Source organism: Lactuca sativa, chromosome 3 (assembly GCF_002870075.4).
Source record: "Lactuca sativa cultivar Salinas chromosome 3, Lsat_Salinas_v11, whole genome shotgun sequence".
Taxonomy (NCBI): Eukaryota; Viridiplantae; Streptophyta; class Magnoliopsida; order Asterales; family Asteraceae; genus Lactuca; species Lactuca sativa.
The window spans coordinates 77,854,817-77,874,633 of record NC_056625.2 but is presented as its reverse complement, the minus strand read 5'-3'; the positions used below and the strand labels follow the sequence as shown (position 1 = coordinate 77,874,633).

The 19,817-nt window shown below is 41.7% G+C and overlaps 1 protein-coding gene across 3 annotated transcripts; it reads left to right on the top strand.

Moving 5' to 3' along the window:
* Positions 1 to 381: 381 nt before the first annotated feature.
* On the top strand, positions 382 to 4,193 carry LOC111907563 (GDSL esterase/lipase At3g26430). 3 transcript variants are annotated; one of them, XM_023903357.3, is made up of 8 exons: positions 382 to 746; positions 1,371 to 1,580; positions 1,654 to 1,823; positions 2,415 to 2,561; positions 2,646 to 2,837; positions 2,933 to 3,094; positions 3,204 to 3,281; positions 3,380 to 4,193. In XM_023903357.3, exons 1-4 carry the CDS (start codon positions 512 to 514, stop codon positions 2,502 to 2,504), a joined length of 705 nt encoding a protein of 234 aa, XP_023759125.1. In that variant the 5' UTR covers positions 382 to 511; the 3' UTR covers positions 2,505 to 2,561; positions 2,646 to 2,837; positions 2,933 to 3,094; positions 3,204 to 3,281; positions 3,380 to 4,193. The 3 variants fall into 3 exon arrangements, with proteins under 3 accessions (XP_023759125.1, XP_023759124.1, XP_023759123.1); XM_023903356.3 differs by having other exon boundaries at positions 2,933 to 3,281; positions 3,380 to 3,757; positions 3,838 to 4,193; XM_023903355.3 differs by having other exon boundaries at positions 2,933 to 3,281.
* Positions 4,194 to 19,817: the final 15,624 nt, after the last annotated feature.

The following is a 19,817-nucleotide window of genomic DNA, read 5'->3' as shown; positions in this document are numbered from 1 at the left end:
TATGACTTAGACTTTGAAGAAAGTGAGTTGTCTTAGAACGTGATGAGGATGGCCATATGTTTTTGGTGGATGAGAGGAATTGAATGACAATGATAAACAGGATGAAGTCAAAATTCAATATTAGGTTTGTGTTTTTTTATTTAAAAGAAAAATAGACTTAATTAAAAAAAAATTCCAAAAGAATTTTCCGAAAAATATAACATATTTCATCATCGTGCATCACATTTAAAAACACCATAAAAAGTAAAACATAAAAAATGCAACACTTTAGGTAATAAAAACTCCATATGGATTGCCATTTTAAATGTATTTTACTTTTATTTTATATATGAAAAATGAAGGAAAATGTATAAATATTGTTATATGATTAACATATTTGACTTAAGGGTTGAAGAAGCACCGAAAAACTAACACCCTTTAAACTTATACTCAAAAACTGATAAAATCTCAAACCTCAATCGGCTTCTTCTCCTTTCTAAATTTCAAATCTCTCTCTCAAGAGATCTCTCCGATGAAAATGTTTCCGATCTGTGGATTTATGATCTCTGTTACATTACTGCTACTAATTCCGACTTTCTCTTCGCCGGACTGTAATTTTCCGGCAGTATTCAACTTCGGTGATTCAAATTCGGATACTGGTGGTTTATCGGCGATGTTCGGACAAGCTCCTCCGCCTAACGGCGAAACTTTCTTCCATTCTCCTTCCGGCCGCTACTGCGATGGCCGTCTACTAATCGATTTCATAGGTTCGTAATTCCCTATCTTCTGCACCGAAAAAACACTCCATCAATTTATCAGAATCGTAAGTGTAGTTTACCCTGAGAATCCAAATTTATCGATCCTGAAACTCATAATTTTCCGATTTATGATTCTTAGCGTAAAGTCGTATCTTATCAGTTCAAATTGATCCATCGATTTGAGTGAAATCAACATATAGACGAAACTTTAATTGTAGTTTTTAATCCCGTGATTCCCCAAATGTGTTTTGGAAATTGGCTGTATTATGATCAGAATCTTCATGCCAGGGTTTGTTAGTCAAAAATTTGAGCCATGCAATTTTAATTTCCCGACTTTATTTGTTCATTTTTATATTATTGATGGCGATACATATCTAATTAGTCAACAAACGTTACATATTTTATTAATGTTTCTTTTCATACATATTTTTTTTCTACTCTCAAAAGATAATTTTGACAAGTTCCATAACTTTTCTTCAAAAAAATCCATCTTAAGAAATATCCAAAGAAATCAAAGGAAACAACTTTAACATGACCATTAAATTTTGGGCAGATACATATATAATGACAATATTTTACAATAATGTAACATTATAAGAAGGCGAATTGAGTGGATTTTGTTTTAATTTTCAGCTGAAGGTTTAGGAATACCTTATCTTAGTCCATTTTTGGATTCAATGGGTACAAATTTCAGCCATGGAGCCAATTATGCGACAGCTGGATCCACAATCCGACGTCAAAACACTACAATTTTTCAAAGTGGGTATAGCCCGATTTCTTTAGACATTCAGTATGCAGAGTTCTTTGATTTTTTGAACAGATCCCAAATAATCCGACAAAAAGGTACTTACTTTTTGGCTCATTTATTATAACAACTTGTCTTTAATGCATTAAAATATTATACATTATGTTGCAGGAGATGTCTTTAAGGACTTGTTTCCTGAAATGGACAAGTTTTCAAGCGCATTGTACACATTTGATATAGGCCAAAATGATCTCACTGCTGGGTATCGACTTAATATGACTACTGAAGAAGTAAAAGCATACGTTCCTGATGTTATATCACAGTTTACAAATATTGTGAAGGTGAGATTTATACCCCTGTCTTTTTCCTATTAACTCTTAATTTGATAAATAAATTTTAGAAAATGAAAGTTCACTTAGAAATGAACAAATTTTCAAAAAACATCATGTCAAAAAAGAAAACACTCATATGTTGTATTTTTGTGTTAATGTGGATTAAATAAAAATTGGCTTAACGTATTCAGACACCAATCCAACGAGCTTTTTTTTATTATTTATTATTTTTTTATATTCTCCCAAATATACTTTTTATAGATTATAAAAAAAATTCAATCTTCTATATACCATTTTATGCCATTTTACATATTTCAGCTATCTTATCAGCTATCAGCTAACGTGACAAACATAATCTTGGTGTTATTTAGACGGGTCATTCGATTTAGAAAAAAATGAAACAATTTATTATAATACATAATATATTACAAAACGATTTTATTAAACTCATTCTTCAAATTATGTCATTAATTATTTCTTGAAAAAAAATTGTAATTAAATAGAAAGTGTACTATCGGTTGGTTCATGTTTTCTGTAAGGTTTACACAGAAGAAACTTCTATTTTGAAGTTTATTTTAATTTGATCATTTTTATGAGTAGGTAATTGGAAAAAGGCGTGTTTCACTGGGGCAATTAGGGAATCCCACTTTTCAGATGTTGGTATGCAAGCAAGCGGTTGTCTGTTGCTAGAAACATTGTATCAGGGATTAATATGATTTCCATGTCTTGTGGGAATGATGTTTCAAGGTACTTACTTCACTTTGCATTGATATGTTATCTTTGCTTCTTGATATTGTGGATTGATATTGAGTACCTACTTTGCATTTGCAGGCTGACTTTTTGGTGGTCAAACATTGTTGTACTGAGGGATATGATTACCCAAGCATTTGGAAATAAACAATCCAATAAGTCCGATGTCACGAATTAATTTGACGATTGACAAGAAACAAGAACATTCACATCTCAACTTGAGAAAATCGAGTCAGGGATCTTTTCTGAATCATTGAGTCTATTTGGTGCCAGGTACAAAGTCTTTTTTCATTGTATACAATAATTTGTGACAAAATTGGCATTAAGGTTGTTAGTAAGTTCTTGTGATCTTATGGATGTGGGTGCAGACTTTGAAGCCTAAAATGCTTACAAATGAAGCAAATGCAAAGTTACATGGAGACTTTTCCACTAATCTATGTCAAAATGCTCTTCATGATGCTTTCAAGAGAGTTTGTCCTGTTTGTGCAGGGGGGCATGAATGTGGTTGCCTCTCATTTTTGGGAAGAATGGCAAGTTCGGATGACTTTTTTAGAAGATAAATAGTTGTTGATGCTATTGAAATGAATGAAATAAATTGTCATCAATTTCATTAATATCCTTGAAATTTTAAATGATCAGGTGATGGAACATTGTGTTTCCAGACTTGATGTAACCATGTTCAATTCAATTCTCCATGATGAAATTCCATCCAATCATGTAATAGATCCTATTAATTGAGTAACAATGTTTCCGGGCACTCTCTGCTCATCGTTGTCTGAATCTTCAGCTAACATGTACCCTTTTAACAAAATCAGGTAAGAATCCTACATGACTTTCGATTGATGACCGACGTACTGCTCACAGACACGGAACAAGAACAAAAGGAGGGTAGCTATGTTGCGATAAGTTGTTATCTTTCCTCTGATTACCTTTCTGCTTCATTATCCCAATTTGTAGAATTTGGATTAGGGTTTTCTGTAACATCAATTTTTAATATTTTAATTGCCCAAACATCTGGATATTCTGTGAGTATTCAATGTTAATACTTATTTTCAATTTTCATAAACAAAAGGTATTTTTTAAAACAAATTGTAATGTATATTGTGGTTTTTTTTTTTCACTCATTTATCTTCCAACAAAATGTCTGGGATACTTCCATTTAGACATGCTCAGATACCAACGTTAACTTACCTGTAAGTATATGTTCATTTCTCCTAATCTCTCACTCACAGCTGAAAAGTGTAACAATTTCCCATTGATTTCTAATTTTCAGGTATCTAGATCTCAAATCAATTTACTTACAAGCATCTTTATCTGAAAGACACTATACTTATAGTTAGATCATGCTTTGTTTCAACTTCAAAGATGCAGAGGCGGTGAAAGGTGTGAGCATAAGATGACATGTACCAATTCTATGTGGCAGAACATAACACGTAGCAAAGAAAAATATAAGTGGTCCATTAGGAACAAATCACTGTTCCTAAGGGTATCAACTTTAACATCCTAAAAATAATTACCTGCTGACAGTGAACTTGAAACTCCTGACAATGAACTTCAAACTGGTATAATTTGTTTCAGTTAAAAAAATAAGCAAATACAAGACAAGACAAAATGCTTCCCTTTTGTGCATTCCTATGGCGTATCCAATCCCTAGCTATACACTAAAACACAATATCTAAATATTTAAACATATTCTTTTTTTTTTTTATCGTACCACTTTTTAATATATAGCAAATATTAATATATAATTAATTATTAGTCTTTGATAATCTATTTTTTGTTCCCCAGTTTACCATTTTTATAATATTTTATGTTATAAATTTGTTAAAATACACATTAATACTTTAAACCTAAGGATGAGTGGATGGCACCTACAATTCAAATACTTTAGATCTCATATTTAGATGATTATCTCATTTTGAACCTATGGATGAATTATATTGATACATTCCATGTAAAAGTTTATTCTTTAACTTTTATATTAAATCTTTAATTATTTTTCCTCTAAAATTTGATATAAAATGAATGGAATAATATAATATCAATGTCATAAAAGAATATTTTTACGTGTAAGATCAGAGATGTTTTGACTGGTAAAATCTGTTTTGGAAGACCTTTCCCCAAGTTGGTTAACGAATAATTGTGGCAGACACAAAGTGCTTGAGTGGGGAATCTTAAAGCAATGCCAAAACTTCGAGGAAAAGCATCCAATGTAAATTTATTTTTTATGCCCTCTATGTTTAAGGTAATAACATTTAACACTAGGGCCGGCAATTCTCGACACAATACGCAACACGACCCGCGACACGACACGAAATAAATAGGTTTGGATTGAGTTTTTCAACCCGCCAGCCAGTTTATTAAACGGGTCATATATCAGTTTCTCAAAAAATAAACGGGTTGACCTGCCATCCCGTTTATATTCTTAATAAAAAAAATTATGTTATTTTTAAATGTATTTATGTATCAAGTAATAATATTTAATAAGTATTATATAATATATACTATTGATTCATAGACCATTTGATTGTTTTGACATTTTGACTTGTGGTGGATGGTCTAAGGTCGTAAGTCGTGACCTATATGGCTAAGTCTATAACATGTTTCTATGAATGTTTTTAATTTTCATTTGAATGTTTAAGACTTAAATGTATAAAATTCGGACCCACGAACCCAAATCTGACCCACTAACCCGCCAACCTATAAACCCGTATAAATAAATGGGTTGGCGGGTCATATATGAGTTTATGTTCCAAACCCGCCAACCCGTGACACGTATATTTAAATGGGTCGTGTTTGGGTTGGCATATTTTGACCCGCCAACCCGAACACGACACGATTGCCAGGCTTATTTAACACCACCCTATGGTTTGACCAACTTGTCAATTTTACCCCTCTACTTTTTGTAACGACCCAAATTTTACGTCCAAAAATTTCGTTTTAAAACGTTACTTTAGAAAACATTAATAATTAAAACATTGTTTGATCAAACCATAACACAACGTAAACCATGTCTAAAAGCCAAATCATACAACCAATCTAACATCAGAGTATAAATCCCAGATAATCTCGTAAATGCGGAAACCAGAGAGTATGTGTGTGACATGCTACTACCGCGCCGGCTCCTTTCTCCTAGCTAAGGAGGTACCTGAAACCAAGACTGAAAATCGTAAGCACAAAGCTTAGTGAGTTCCCCCACCGTACCACATACCATATAATCTCATAACATACATATATTGTCAGGCATATCTGGGTGCCCGACCTACCCCTTCGGCCCTCTCGACCGGGTATTACCTAGCATATCTGGGTGCTGGCCTCCCCTTCGGTCCTCTCGACCGGATATTGCCTAGCATATCTGGGTGCTGGCCTCCCCTTCGGTCCTCTCGACCGGATACTGGGGAACTATTCCTCCCTCCATTACTACCACATAACATGTATCACAATATCCGATCTATCTAACATGGCTGGGTATAACTACCCCTTCGACCCTACCAATCGGATACCTCGGGGACTATCTCCCCCTACTGTCACTAGCACATAGCATCATATCATACTAGCACATAAACATAACACAGGTAGTAGAAATCCCTAGATGAATATCACGGAGACAATCATCTACATACAACTCCTACTGGTGGGTCGACATTGTGGCCGTAAGCCCGCCGCTACTGGAAGGTAACTCACCTCGAAGTAGTTGCTGCTCTGATCGGGAACTGACTGTCTACTGCTGCTGCTGCTGCTCCGGAAATCCTCCGGCTGCAATTCCCACAACATTCTCAATCAAACACTGCTAACTGTCCTTTGGGTAAAATGACCATTCTACCCCTGATCATGCCCTAAGTCAAAGTCAGAGTCATCTTTCAGTTGACCCGACTCGCCGAGTTGGCTTTCCAACTCGCCGAGTCCCTACCCAAACGATTGACCTATAACCCATTTCTACTCGTCGAGTTAGGCGACGACTCGACGAGTTCTCCTTCTAAGCTGATATTCAAGTCCTTCATCCTACTCGCCGAGTTGTATGAACAACTCGTCGAGTTCATCTGTAACGTCCCAAAATTCAAGACTAAAAATTTCTTTTAATAAAGTATCACTTAAAGTAAAATCATCATTTCAAAACACATGTTCATTATCAGAGTAAAACATTCCCAGGCTGACTAATCTATGGTGTGTGCCATGCGATCATCCCGAGCTCCATCATCCACTACCGAAAGTACCTGAAACCAAAACTGAAAGTCGTAAGCACGAAGCTTAGTGAGTTCCCCAGATACCACATACCATACAAACCATTCATAGCCAAGAACCATACATAACTGACTTATCCATAACCAAGTAAGGTGCTATGTGCCAAACATAGTCTTGCCATTATGCCACGGGCCGCACGTGGTCTTCCTGGTCAAGCCTGGGCCGCTCCCTGGGTCTTACAGACAAGTGCCAAGGGCCACCCCTGGTCTTACAGACGTGTGCCAAGGGCCACTCCATGGTCTTACAGACAAATGCCAAGGGCCACCCCCTGGTCTTCTATGCAAGTATCACAAAGACAACCGTACATACTACTCTACTTAGCTAAACAACATACAGTGTGCTAGAAGCCACCTCCTGGTCTTTCATATCTATAGCATACAATACGCCAGGAGCCACCTCCCGGTCTTTCATACATATTGCCTAGGGCTAACCCCCCGGGTCTTCCTACCATACAAAGTAACATACTGTGTGCCAGGAGCCACCCCCTAGTCTTTCATGCATATTCTAAATGGGCCGGCATTGGTGCCCTAGACCCATACAAACAGTGAGGTGACTCACCTGATACTGCTGAACTGCTGCTGCTAATCCCTTTGACCGCTACCCGACCACTGACTGAACTCCTGCTCTACTTGCTTCCCGAGCTATCAATGTCAAAGCAACACTGAGTCTAACTGACCCCCGAAAGACAACCAAGTCAACTCAGGTCAAATTCAAAGTCCTGGTCAAAGTCATCCTTCCAGGTCAACCCTACTCGTCGAGTCACCCTACTGACTCGCCGAGTTCATAAGTCCAGAGTCCTTCCACTCGCGACTCTACTCGACGAGTCAGCCCCAGACTCGCCGAGTCTACTGATTCCCGATTCCTGTCCTGTCCAACTCACTGAGTCCTTGCTCGACTCGCTGACTCGAGTCTTAACTCGAAGGGTTTGGGGACTACGCGACCTGACTCGCCGAGTCTAAGAAGAGACTCGCCGAGCACAAGGAAATCTTCATCTAACTCGCCGAGTTGTTCATCCAACTCGCCGAGTTCATGCCTATCTTCATCCGACTCGACGAGCTGTTCATCCCACTCGTCGAGTTCCTCCTCATCTTCATGGTACTCGCCGAGTCCACTCAAAGGACTCGCCGAGTCCATTCAGATCTCCCAACATGCAGAGGGCTTTTGAGTCATGCAGGGACTCCAATCCATAGATCCATACTTCCAAAAATCCATCCCTACCTAAAGTTGCAAACTTTACGTATAACTAAAGAGATCTAGGCTCAAAACACATTAGGGCTTGGTTTAAGGACACAAGGGCTTCACCAACTACTCATCTCCTGATGCTTTATGACATAATGGACTCACCCAACCATAGATCTGAAGTGGCAACAACATATCTAAGCCCCTAACCCGATTTGGGTCTCAAACAACCATAAAACCCCCAAATCTCATGAAAAAATAAATCTAGATGCAAAGAAGGGAAAATGACAGCTTAATACCTCCAAGATGAAGACAAACTGAAGTAGATCTCGAGCACACACCTCTCCCTTGAAGCAACCTTCTTGATCTTCAAGTTTTCTCTCCAAAGTCTCCTTCCTCCAAAGCTATTTCTCTCAATAATGGAAGCTCACACGATATATAAGGTTTACAGGTCTTCTGGAGTGATATGGGGGCTGAGGGAGGGACATAACACCCTTTATATAGGATACAACTCCCGGAATTAGGGCTTTCCTCGCACAGACCAGACTCAACGAGTCGGTCACTTACTCCTCGACCCGGATCCCGCTCCGACTCGCCGAGTCCCTCCTTGGACTCGCCGAGTCGACCCCTAAACTTAGGTTTTCTTCCCTTTCTTGGTCTTCAAAACTTTGGGTGTTACATCATCTTCATCCGAAGAACACTTGCTGCTGCGACTCGCCGAGTTGTATGGACAACTCGCCGAGTCTGTTCTTGATCTAAGGAGATTGCCTTGAACTCGCCGAGTCAGGGCATTGACTCGTCGAGTTCCTCCATAGACGAGTTCAGCTTCCAACTCACTGAGTCACACCCCGTGACTCACTGTTCACTCGACACTACCAAAAGGGGACAAACTCGGAGACTCGCGAACAGACTCGCCGAGTCACATGAACGACTCGCCGAGTCGTTGCCATGCACCCACTAAATACACTGATTTGCTCGATTCCAGTCCATGCCATTCACAGATCTGGACTCCTAGAACACGAATCACACGTAAAGTTTCCAACTTTACGTGTAGATATTCACCAATACGGATTTTAGGGCTCAAAATGCCTCAAAAGGGTAGATCTAGGGTGGACAAGCAACATGGGACCATAAAGCTAATAGATCTGAGCTCCTGGAGCTCAATCTTGCTTAGATCTAGAGGCCAATCAACTTATTACAAACCCTCAAGCATACACAATCTTGGAAATGGCTCAAAGAGGACTTTAATGGAGCTATAAGGGACAATAAGCTTAAAAACAGAGGGGAAACGAGCTATACCTTAGGGGAAACATTGGAATGACACAGAGATGCTTGGCCTCCTTCTCCTCTTCTTGATTCCCTCTTCTTTTTCCCTCAAAAACTTCAAGAACACCACAAAAACACTTCAAACTCACAAGGAAGCAAGGCTAGAGAGAGATACAGGGCTCTGAGGGTGAATGGGGGCGAGATTGGGGTGGATATGTTGTTTAAATAGGGTGCAAACCCCTGAAACTTAGGGTTTCATCCAACAGCTGTGACTCGCCGAGTCGACAACTTAAACGTGTCCCGGGTCCCGCATCTACTCGGCGAGTCGGACCTGTGACTCGCCGAGTCCAAGGCTAAAAGAAGAGAAATACTCAAATAAAATTTGCGTACCAGGAACCAGGTGCTACAAATCTCCCCCACTTATTTTAGACTTCGTCCTCGAAGTCTGCTGCTCGATCCTGAAACAGCTCGGGATAATGCTCCATCATCTCGTCCACCGGCTCCCAAGTCCATTCCGAACCCTTGCGGTGCTGCCATTGCACATTCACTAGCTCCACCCTCTTGTTCCTCAAATCCTTCGACTTCCTGTCGAGGATTGCGACTGGGCGCTCAATGTAATTTAGGCTGTCATCAACCTGAATGTCCTCTAACGGCACAACTGCTGAATCGTCCACTAGGCACTTTCGCAGCTGAGAAACATGGAAAGTGTTGTGGATCTGGCTGAGCTTGGCTGGCAGATCCAACCTATACGCCACCTTACCCACCCGGGCTACGACCCTGAACGGTCCGATGAATCGTGGGCCCAACTTGCCCCGCTTCCTGAATCGAATGACGCCTTTCCAAGGCGACACCTTCAGGAGAACCATATCCCCGACTCGGAACTCCAAGTCAGATCGACGCTTGTCGGCGTAACTCTTCTGTCGACTCTGAGCAGTCTAAAGCCTGTTCCGAACCTGTTGGATCCTCTCAGTTGTCTTGAGCACCACCTCGGTGCTCCCCATGACTCTCTGGCCAACTTCACCCCAGCATATCGGGGTCCTGCACCTCCGTCCGTACAACATCTCGAAGGGAGGGCGGTCGATACTCGCGTGATAGCTGTTGTTGTAGGAGAACTCGGCCAGTGGAAGATAGGTATCCCAGCTACCACTGAAGTCTAGCACGCACGCCCACAACATATCCTCCAGAGTCTGGATGGTCCGCTCGCTCTGACCATCTGTCTGCGGGTGAAAGGCGGTGCTAAAATGCAAACGAGTGCCCAACTCGTCATGAAATCTCTTCCAAAATCTGGAAGTAAAATGCACATCCCTGTCCGAGATAACCGATACTGGCACCCCGTGCCGCTCCACGAACTCCCTGATATAGATGTCGGCCAATTTTTCGGCCGATACGCTCTCCTGAATCGGGATAAAGTGAGCACTCTTGGTCAATCGATCCACGATGACCCAAATCGAATCCACTCCACGCACGGTCCTGGGAAGCTTCGTGATAAAATCCATCGTGATATCTTCCCATTTCCACAGTGGAATATGTAGTGGTGTTGATTATGATGGCATGTGCGGAATTAGAAAGATCTAGTAATTCATCATACAAATTCAAGAACACAAGGAGTAAATAAATATTTTTAAGCTCTTATTAGATCTAGAAAGATTATACAAATGGGTTTGTATACAATTTCTCTCTCTAGTCTAACACTCCAAATGGACTCTTACATAATGGGAGTCACTCACTTCCTATTTATAGGAAAAGACTCAACCCATTTACACATACAAAGAGGAAAGCCTAAAACAATACAATCAAGCATGACTTTGCACCCTAACATTCTCCCCCTCAAAGTTAGGATTGGATGTCCGACTTTAATCTCCAACGAGCTAGCGCGATCAAGACCAAACTCCCCCTCGAAGTAACACCGGTCTTCAAATCCGCAAATGAATATTCGACAAACCCGAGAAGCTTCGAATACCCATCATTCTCCCCCTTTTTATAATCAAAAAATGATTATAAAACCCACTAAGGATGAGAAGCGCCCGAGGAATAGTCTTCACAATACTCCCCCTTGATGTGTACCAAAAATGAATCACCAAAAATCTTGCACGGAAAAACAATCACGAAAAAGCCACAAAATATTCCAATTTATGAAAATTTTTGACTTTTCGGGTGAAAGTTGCAAGATTTTTCAAAATCCGGGTAGATATTGTCACTTTCTGAAACTTGCAGGGACCCGTTGCGCCAAAAACAGTCAAATATGCGAAACTCTAGCCCATTTGCGAAACCGGGCATAAAGCGTAAATTCGCACAAACTGCAGGGACCAAAACTGAAAATTCTGCATTTTTTCAGCTTATATTACCCATTTTGCGAAGTTGGGTATAAACTGTCAAAAATGCGAAACTGCATATACTCGTTTTGACAATTTATGTATGTTTTTTAAACTTGCGAAGTTGGGCTACTTGTGTTATTTCTTGAAAAGAGCAGGGACCAAATACGAAATTCTTGGCTTTCTTCTTCATTGAACTGATAATAACAGGGAATGCTTCGCATTTTCATTCCCACACCCTTCGCATCCCTTCGCATGTTCCACCCAATTAATCAAATGTGAACTCTCAATTGGAAAATGCGAACCCGATTCATTAGACAAGTGTGTAAATCAAAAATAATTTTGAATAATTGCTGAAACTCATCCAAATGCGAACTCATGTTTTTGTTCTGAATACAGTTCGCATAATCATCCATGTTTTTGAATAATTTTGAAATCCCAAATGCGAATTCAACTTTGATCTCATATGCGAAAATCAATCCTGATCTTTAAGTTTATTCACCAAATGCGAATCCATAAAGTGAACACAATTTTTGAATCACCCATATGTGAATCACTTTAAGACCCAGATGTGAACTCAAGACCAACCAAATCAATCATTAACATCGATTCCCATATATCCTTCATTTCTTGATATTTCGTCATTTGTTCTTCGTTCCCAAACATCGAGCTCGCAAAAATTAGACTTGCGAACATTTTCTTCCAAGTCGATTCAATTTACCAACCGATTCCAAAATCCAAGTTGCCGACTTTGCTTTTTGTTCATCAACAATCGATTCCAAACTGTGACTCTTCAAAAAATTCCCAAATATAATTTGTCTATCAAAACCAATTGAAATCAAACAATCGACTTCAATCGTCATCGATCGAACTTGTGAACTCAACCCAAATCAATAAAATCGTCAACTATCTATTCCATCTATTCAGAGTTCACTTTCAAGCTTTTTACTTCACATAATCGATCTCATCGGCCTTCCAATTTCGTTCCTGTCCTTCAATTCACAACTTCAAATAATGATTTTGCAATCGACTCTTGTGCCTGATATCAAAGCCTTTCCAGTCGATTCCAATCAAGCAACAAAAATTTATTCCAATTTGCAACCAATCGATTTCAAAAAATCATTCCGTTTTCCAAAAACCTTCGTTCTTTCTCAATCGAATTTTCAAGAACACTGATCTAGCGAACTAGCGACCAACACCAAACGTCAACATCAACAATCGATAATTGTTTGTTAATCGATCGTACTTTGACTTTCAGTTTTAACTCATCAACATTCGCATATAAGAACAACGATTAGAATTTGATTTTGACTATCAATTTGACTCGATATTCAAACGATTTCAAAATAAAACCAGTCAAAATCGAATTCAGCTTCTATTACTCACAAATTCAGTCGAAATCGATTTTAAACAAAGATTAAGACTCGATCGAAGAGATGTTTGATTCACAGTGAGAGAAAATGATACACATGAACTCGATTTAAAAGGAAGTCACGAAAGGTACAACACTTTTCTGCATACGATGAAGAACAAGGAATGATCAACTTTCTTATCTGATTATTGACGAATGGAAACAAAGATCTCGACAAAATGGACTCAAATCATGAATAGTAACGTTTAGAATTGGATTTGGGCTCAAATAAGTCGGATAATGATTTTGGGCTACAATCACAAATGATGAACAGTAACAAACTTGAGTAATGGACTGGATATTTGAAGAGAAAACGAAATGGATTTACTTTTGAATTTGTCTTTGGGCTTGAAATTCAATCTGATGATCAGTAAAATTGATTTTGTTTTTGGTTGACTTGATCTAAAAAGAAAATAGATTGGATCTCCAATTAGGCTTGAAACAAACTTGATCCAATCTGAGGCAAAACGATCAAAAATTGAAAAACGTAAAACACGAATTGAAATCATGGACGTTTTGGAATCCATTTGAGAATTTGAGTTACCTTTTTGACGAATTGAGTTCCATTTTCAACAAACGAATCAAATTTGGAAGATCTTGGTTCTTTTGTCGGAATGAGAAAATCTCCAAATCGAACATTGTACCACCCACCATGCGAGATGTACAACTCGTTCTTCGTGTTCTTCAACGATCCAAGAACATCTTCAAAAGAACCACCAACACATTTGGGTTTTGACTTCAAATTCAATGCAACACTTGGAGATGGTTGCTTTGGAACCCAAATTTGCTTCACGGATTTTGGCTTCACAACATATGACGATTTTTGTGAGTAAACCCGCTTGTTTTTCCGATTCATCTTCTTCTTCTTTTTCTTTCTCATCTTTTTGCATCTTGAAGACTTGACTTCATGAACAAACCCACTTTCAACAACATGAACATTTTGAGTTTGAATCAAATCTTTAGGAGTTTGATACTTGTGATTTTCTTGGATCACCGGCTTCCGATAAGGAATCATTCCTTCAAACGAATCACAAGAACACAAAATATCATCGGTTTGAACTCCAATTGAGCAAAAAACTTTTTCATCATGAGAATCAACTTGAACTCCTTTTTCTTGAACATCAAGAACATCACATTGAACTCCACTGTCAAGAACTTCAACAAACTTAAGAGCACGAAGATCCTTTGGGTTTTCAATTAGAGAAATGTATTTCTTATTGAACAAATCTCTTTCTTCTCCTTCTTTTTGATTTCTACTACGAACTAATATGGACAAGGCAATTTTATTCAACCATGTAATCTTACAAATTGGTTGAAATACCAAGCTTCCATGATCATCCTTCAAGCCTCCATAAGAAACCAAATTACCCCATGAAATCAATTTGCTTAACAACAACCCATAAAATTGATCTTCATTGACTTTGTATTTCACATCTTTAACAATCACAATCCAAGAATCATATGGAAAATCCACCATGATCACGAGAACTTGAAGATTTCTAGAGAGAGAAAGTGATTTTGAATGGGTTTTCTAGAAAGAGAAAGTGATACAAACAAGTATTCTAGAGAGAGAAAGTCGAATTATGGATCAAATCAAAGAAAAATTTGACTTCTAGAACACAAAAACACTCTCTAAACACGAAGATCAATGAACAATAAGAATCACCAAATCAAGAAAGCCATCAAGGATCATTTCTTGATCAAATCAAGAACACCCGCTCTGATACCAATTGTAGTGGTGTTGATTATGATGGCATGTGCGGAATTAGAAAGATCTAGTAATTTATCATACAAATTCAAGAACACAAGGAGTAAATAAATCTTTTTAAGCTCTTATTAGATCTAGAAAGATTATACAAATGGGTTTGTATACAATTTCTCTCTCTAGTCTAACACTCCAAATGGACTCTTACATAATAGGAGTCACTCACTTCCTATTTATAGGAAAAGACTCAACCCATTTACACATACAAAGAGGAAAGCCTAAAACAATACATCCAAGCATGACTTTGCACCCTAACAGAATATCCAACGGCTGCATCTTGCCATGCGGCCTCTGATGTTCGGCCTTGACCTTCCTGCAGGTCAAGCAACGCTTAACGTACCATGCCACATCCCACTTCATGCAGGGCCACCAATAATCTAGACGAAGATCCCTATACATCTTCGTCGCCCCGGGATGAATAGAGAATCGGGACTTGTGCGCCTCCTCCATCAAAATCTGGCACACGCCTCCGTGATACGGCACCCACACCCTACGGTGTAGTGTCAATAGTCCTCGGCTGTCATAATCAAAGGAGGAAACCTGACCCACCACACGCTCGCTCTTTCGATGTTCCTCCTTGATAGCCTCCTGTTGGGCCTCCCGAATCTGCTCCAACAAGGGAGTCACCATGGTCATCCTCATGCACATATCCCTGATCGGCGCCGCCTTGCGGCTAAGCGCATCGGCCACCACGTTGGCCTTCCCTGGGTGGTAAAGGATCTCACAATCATAATCCTTCACCACGTCCAACCACCGACGCTGCCTCATATTCAGATTCGGCTGATCCATGAGGTACCTCAAACTCTTGTGGTCCGTGTAGATAGTATATCGAACCCCGTAGAGGTAATGCCGCCAAATCTTGAGGGCTAAAACCACTGTCCCCAACTCCAAATCATGCGTCGGGTAGTTCGCCTCGTGAGGCTTGAGCTGCCTCGAAGCGTAGGCAATGACATGCCCCCTCTGCATCAGTACCGCGCCCAACCCAGAAATGGACGCGTCGCAGTATACCACAAAATCCTCTACGCCCTCTGGCAGGGCTAAGATCGGCGCCTCGCACAGTCTCTGCCTCAGCTTCTCAAACGCAGCCTGCTGCTCAGGTCCCCACCGAAAGACTACGACTTTCTTCGTCAGCCGCGTAAGGGGTACGACTATCTTGGAGAAGTCCTGAATAAATCTCTGATAGTAGCCTGCTAATCCCAGGAAACTCCGAATCTCAGATGGAGACTTCGGAACCTCCCATCTCATCACGGCCTCGACCTTGGCCGAATCAACCAAAATCCCGTCCTGGTTGACAAGGTGTCCGAGAAATTGCACCTCGTGCAACCAAAACTCACACTTGGAGATCTTGGCTTACAAGCTCTCCCTCCTCAGGGTCTCCAACACCTCTCTCAGATGCTCCTCATGTTCCTCCCGAGTCTTGGAGTAAACCAAGATGTCATCGATAAAGACTATCACAGACCGATCCAGCATCGGTCTGCATACGCGGTTCATGAGGTCCATGAACGCGGCAGGAGCATTGGTGAGCCCAAACGGCATCACCACAAACTCATAGTGGCCATAGAGCGTCCGAAACGCGGTCTTCTGCGTATCCTCCTCCCTGACCCTCATCTGATGATAGCCCGAACTAAAATCAATCTTAGAGAACCAAGATGATCCCTGAAGCTGATCAAAGAGGTCATCAATCCTCGGAAGCGGGTAACGGTTCTTCACCGTTACCTTATTCAGCTCCCGGTAATCTATACACATCCAATGCGACCCATCCTTCTTTTTCACAAACAGAATCGGGGCTCCCCAGGGTGAACTGCTCGGACGAATAAATCCCTTGTCTAGCAGCTCCTGCAGCTGCGTAGACAACTCCTGCATCTCGGGAGGAGCCAACCGATACGGTGCCTTGGCTATCGGAGCCGCACCAGGAACAAGGTCAATCCTGAACTCCACCTGTCACTCCGGAGGTATCCCAGGTAGCTCCTCTGGGAACACATCTGCAAAATCTCGAACCACCGGAACCTCGCTCACTGTCGCCTTACCCGCCTCCCGGGTATCCATCACATACGCGACATATCCTGCGCATCCCTGCTGAAGGTAGCGTCTCGCCCTTGCTGCTGAACATACTGCGGGTCCACACTGCGGCTTCTCGCCATGAATCACTAACTCTCCCCCGCTTGGGGTCCTGACCCGCACTAACTGCTGCGCGCAATCTATCACCGCCCCATTAGGGCTCAACCAATCCATGCCAATAATCACCTTGCTCCCACGCAGCGGAATGGGAACCAGGTCTACTAAGTAGCGCTCCTCGGACAAACGCAATACACAATCCCGAAACACCATCGATGCTTGCACCGATCGATCATCAGCAATCTCTACCTCCAGAGGGCAATCCAACATACCCGAAGACTCAGGAAACTTCTTGCTAAGCGCAAGGGACATAAATGATCGGGATGCACCCGAATCGAATAACACCTGAACTGGTATGCCGTTCACATGGAACGATCCTAATGCATATATATATACATACGGAGCACATATCAATATCATAACATCATAAAAATAAAATAGAGGGAAAGAATCATACCCGTCACCACATCGGGTGCGACGCGTGCCTCCTCGGTAGTCAACTGAAATGCTCTGCTCCTCACCACCGGAGCCTCTACCTTGCCCTGCCGACCATCCGTGATCCGCAGGGTCGCTGGAGCTGGCGCCTTCACCGGTGCTGAAACTGTGGGGGCAATTGGCCTTCTTGTGGCCCCTCTGGTTGCAGTGGAAACACAGCAACTCCGATGTCTGAATAACTGCTGCCGGAGCAGTGCAATCCCTGCTAAAGTGCCAGGCTTGCCACACTTGTAGCAGCCTGATGATCCCAACCGGCATGCTCCCTCGTGCGTCTTGCCGCATTTCTTACAGCGCCCCCGTCCCTGTTGGCCTTTCGGCCCCGCATCTGATCCCTTGGGCTTCTTCCCCGAAGCCCCTCCTGTTTGACCCTCCTCTGATTTCCATTTCCGGATGTGCTCCAAATCTATCTCCCTCTCCCTTGCCCTGGCAATCATAGAGTCCAAGGTAGGGCAAGCCGAAAAGCTAACATGCTCCCGGATGTCAGCTCGTAGCATATCATGATAACGGGTCCTCCTCATATCCTCGTCACCAGCATACTGGGGCACCAGCAAAGCCCTCTCCCGGAACTTGGCGGTGATCTCCGCCACAGTCTCCGTCATCTGCCTCATGTCTAGAAACTCCCTGGCCAGCTGTTGAAGCTCGACAGCCGGCGCAAACTCTGCCCTGAACCTGGTCACAAAGTCCGACCAGGTCATAGCCTCGATAGCTGAGGCTCCCAACGAGTCACCCACTGACTCCCACCAATCCCGGGCTTGGTCCCGTAAACACCCTGCTGCATACCTCACCTTCGACCCCTCGGGGTAGAAGCTAGTCAGCTGTGCAGACTCAATGTCTGCAATCCATCGCCTGGCAGCAATGGGGTCTTTCACCCCATGGAAATCCGGCGCACCACTACCCCTGAAGTCCTTGAAGGACAGTGTGCGAGATCTCGGCTGGCTAGATGCCATATCACTCCGGAATGCCCGAAGGGGATCCTCCATCAACTCCATGATCCCTTCCTTGATCGACCCAAAGAGGATGGGGGTCGACTCAAGGATGCCTCTGGTGATCTCTGACGCGATGAACTCGCGTAGTCCCTCATCTACAGGCTCGGACCCTGATCCCGAACCTGACCCCTCTCCTGAACCGCCATCTACCGGCCTCGATCGAAGTACCACCATTCTGCAATACATAACACAATCATTAGAGATACTGATACTTCCTGAGGGATCACTGCTACCTACAAGTTCCCTGGTCTTATCTTGGCCTTCCTTGGTTCGGGTACGGACCCTCTGCTTTCAGTAGTACGGGCCCATACTACCTTCCACATCTATCTGTACCTTCTTCAAGGAATGCCTCGACTCCACCAGATCCCTTTCACTACTGCTGATCACTGCTATACTCATCCTAGGCTTTCCCTAGGGAAATCTCTAATTCTTCTCTATCCAGTCCTCAGTTGTTGCAGGCCTCCTTGTAATGCCAATTAGCCATTACCCGAATACCATCACATGTGACGAGGATCAGATAATCCTTCGAGTACCCGACTCGTCCCTACAACGGTTGGACTCAAACAAGAGCTGCGCAGTAGGATCAAATCCGGCACTCTAAGATTATTCAACCCTGAACACATGTGACGTGATGCATTCACCTAATGGCTAACTCCCATTATTCAGAGTTCCGCATAGCACGAAGCAAGCAGCATTCAGACAAGGGTAGCAATCTCAATCAGCTCTATCTGCTTACAGGAACTGAGCTAGCATAAAGTGCTAAACTCATACTATCAGGCATAACCTAATCAGGCTATCCTACTTACTGTCTACTCAATATCTAGCATGCAATTCTTATACAACTGAAACACATAAAGCAGGCACATAAGGCATCACTACTAGATCCTTAGTCCTATTCTAGCATGCTGTTCTACAAAAGCTGATAAACATAACATAAACTTGTATGGGTACTTTGGGGAATACTTACTTGAGCTCGACCGGTCGCGCACATCACACACTTCGTTCTTTCTCGAAACTCTTTTCTTAGTTTTTTTTGAAAACATTTTCTTTTTAGAAAATCTTTTAATCCCTCGATTTGAGTTCAGACACCCCCGAGGGTGTGTCCGAATCCCTCAAACCAGGGCTCTGATACCAACTTGTAACGACCCAAATTTCACGTCCAAAAATTTCGTTTTAAAATGTTACTTTAGAAAACATTAATAATTAAAACATTGTTTGATCAAACCATAACACAACGTAAACCATGTCTAAAAGCCAAATCATACAACCAATTAAACATCAGAGTATAAATCCCAGAGAATCTCGTAAATGCGGAAACCAGAGAGTGTGTGTGTGACATGCTGCTACCGCGCCGGCTCCTTTCCCCTAGCTGAGGAGGTACCTGAAACCAAAACTGAAAATCGTAAGCACAAAGCTTAGTGAGTTCCCCCACCATACCACATACCATATAATCTCATAACATACATATATTGTCAGGCATAT

Bases quoted from the DNA above. Each gene is read 5' to 3' on its own strand.
- LOC111907563 (XM_023903357.3), top strand. From the start codon at position 512: ATGAAAATGTTTCCGATCTGTGGATTTATGATCTCTGTTACATTACTG. The intron at 1,581-1,653 runs GTACTTACTTTT...ATTATGTTGCAG, and splicing joins CCAAATAATCCGACAAAAAG to GAGATGTCTTTAAGGACTTG. The intron at 1,824-2,414 runs GTGAGATTTATA...TTTTATGAGTAG, and splicing joins AGTTTACAAATATTGTGAAG to GTAATTGGAAAAAGGCGTGT.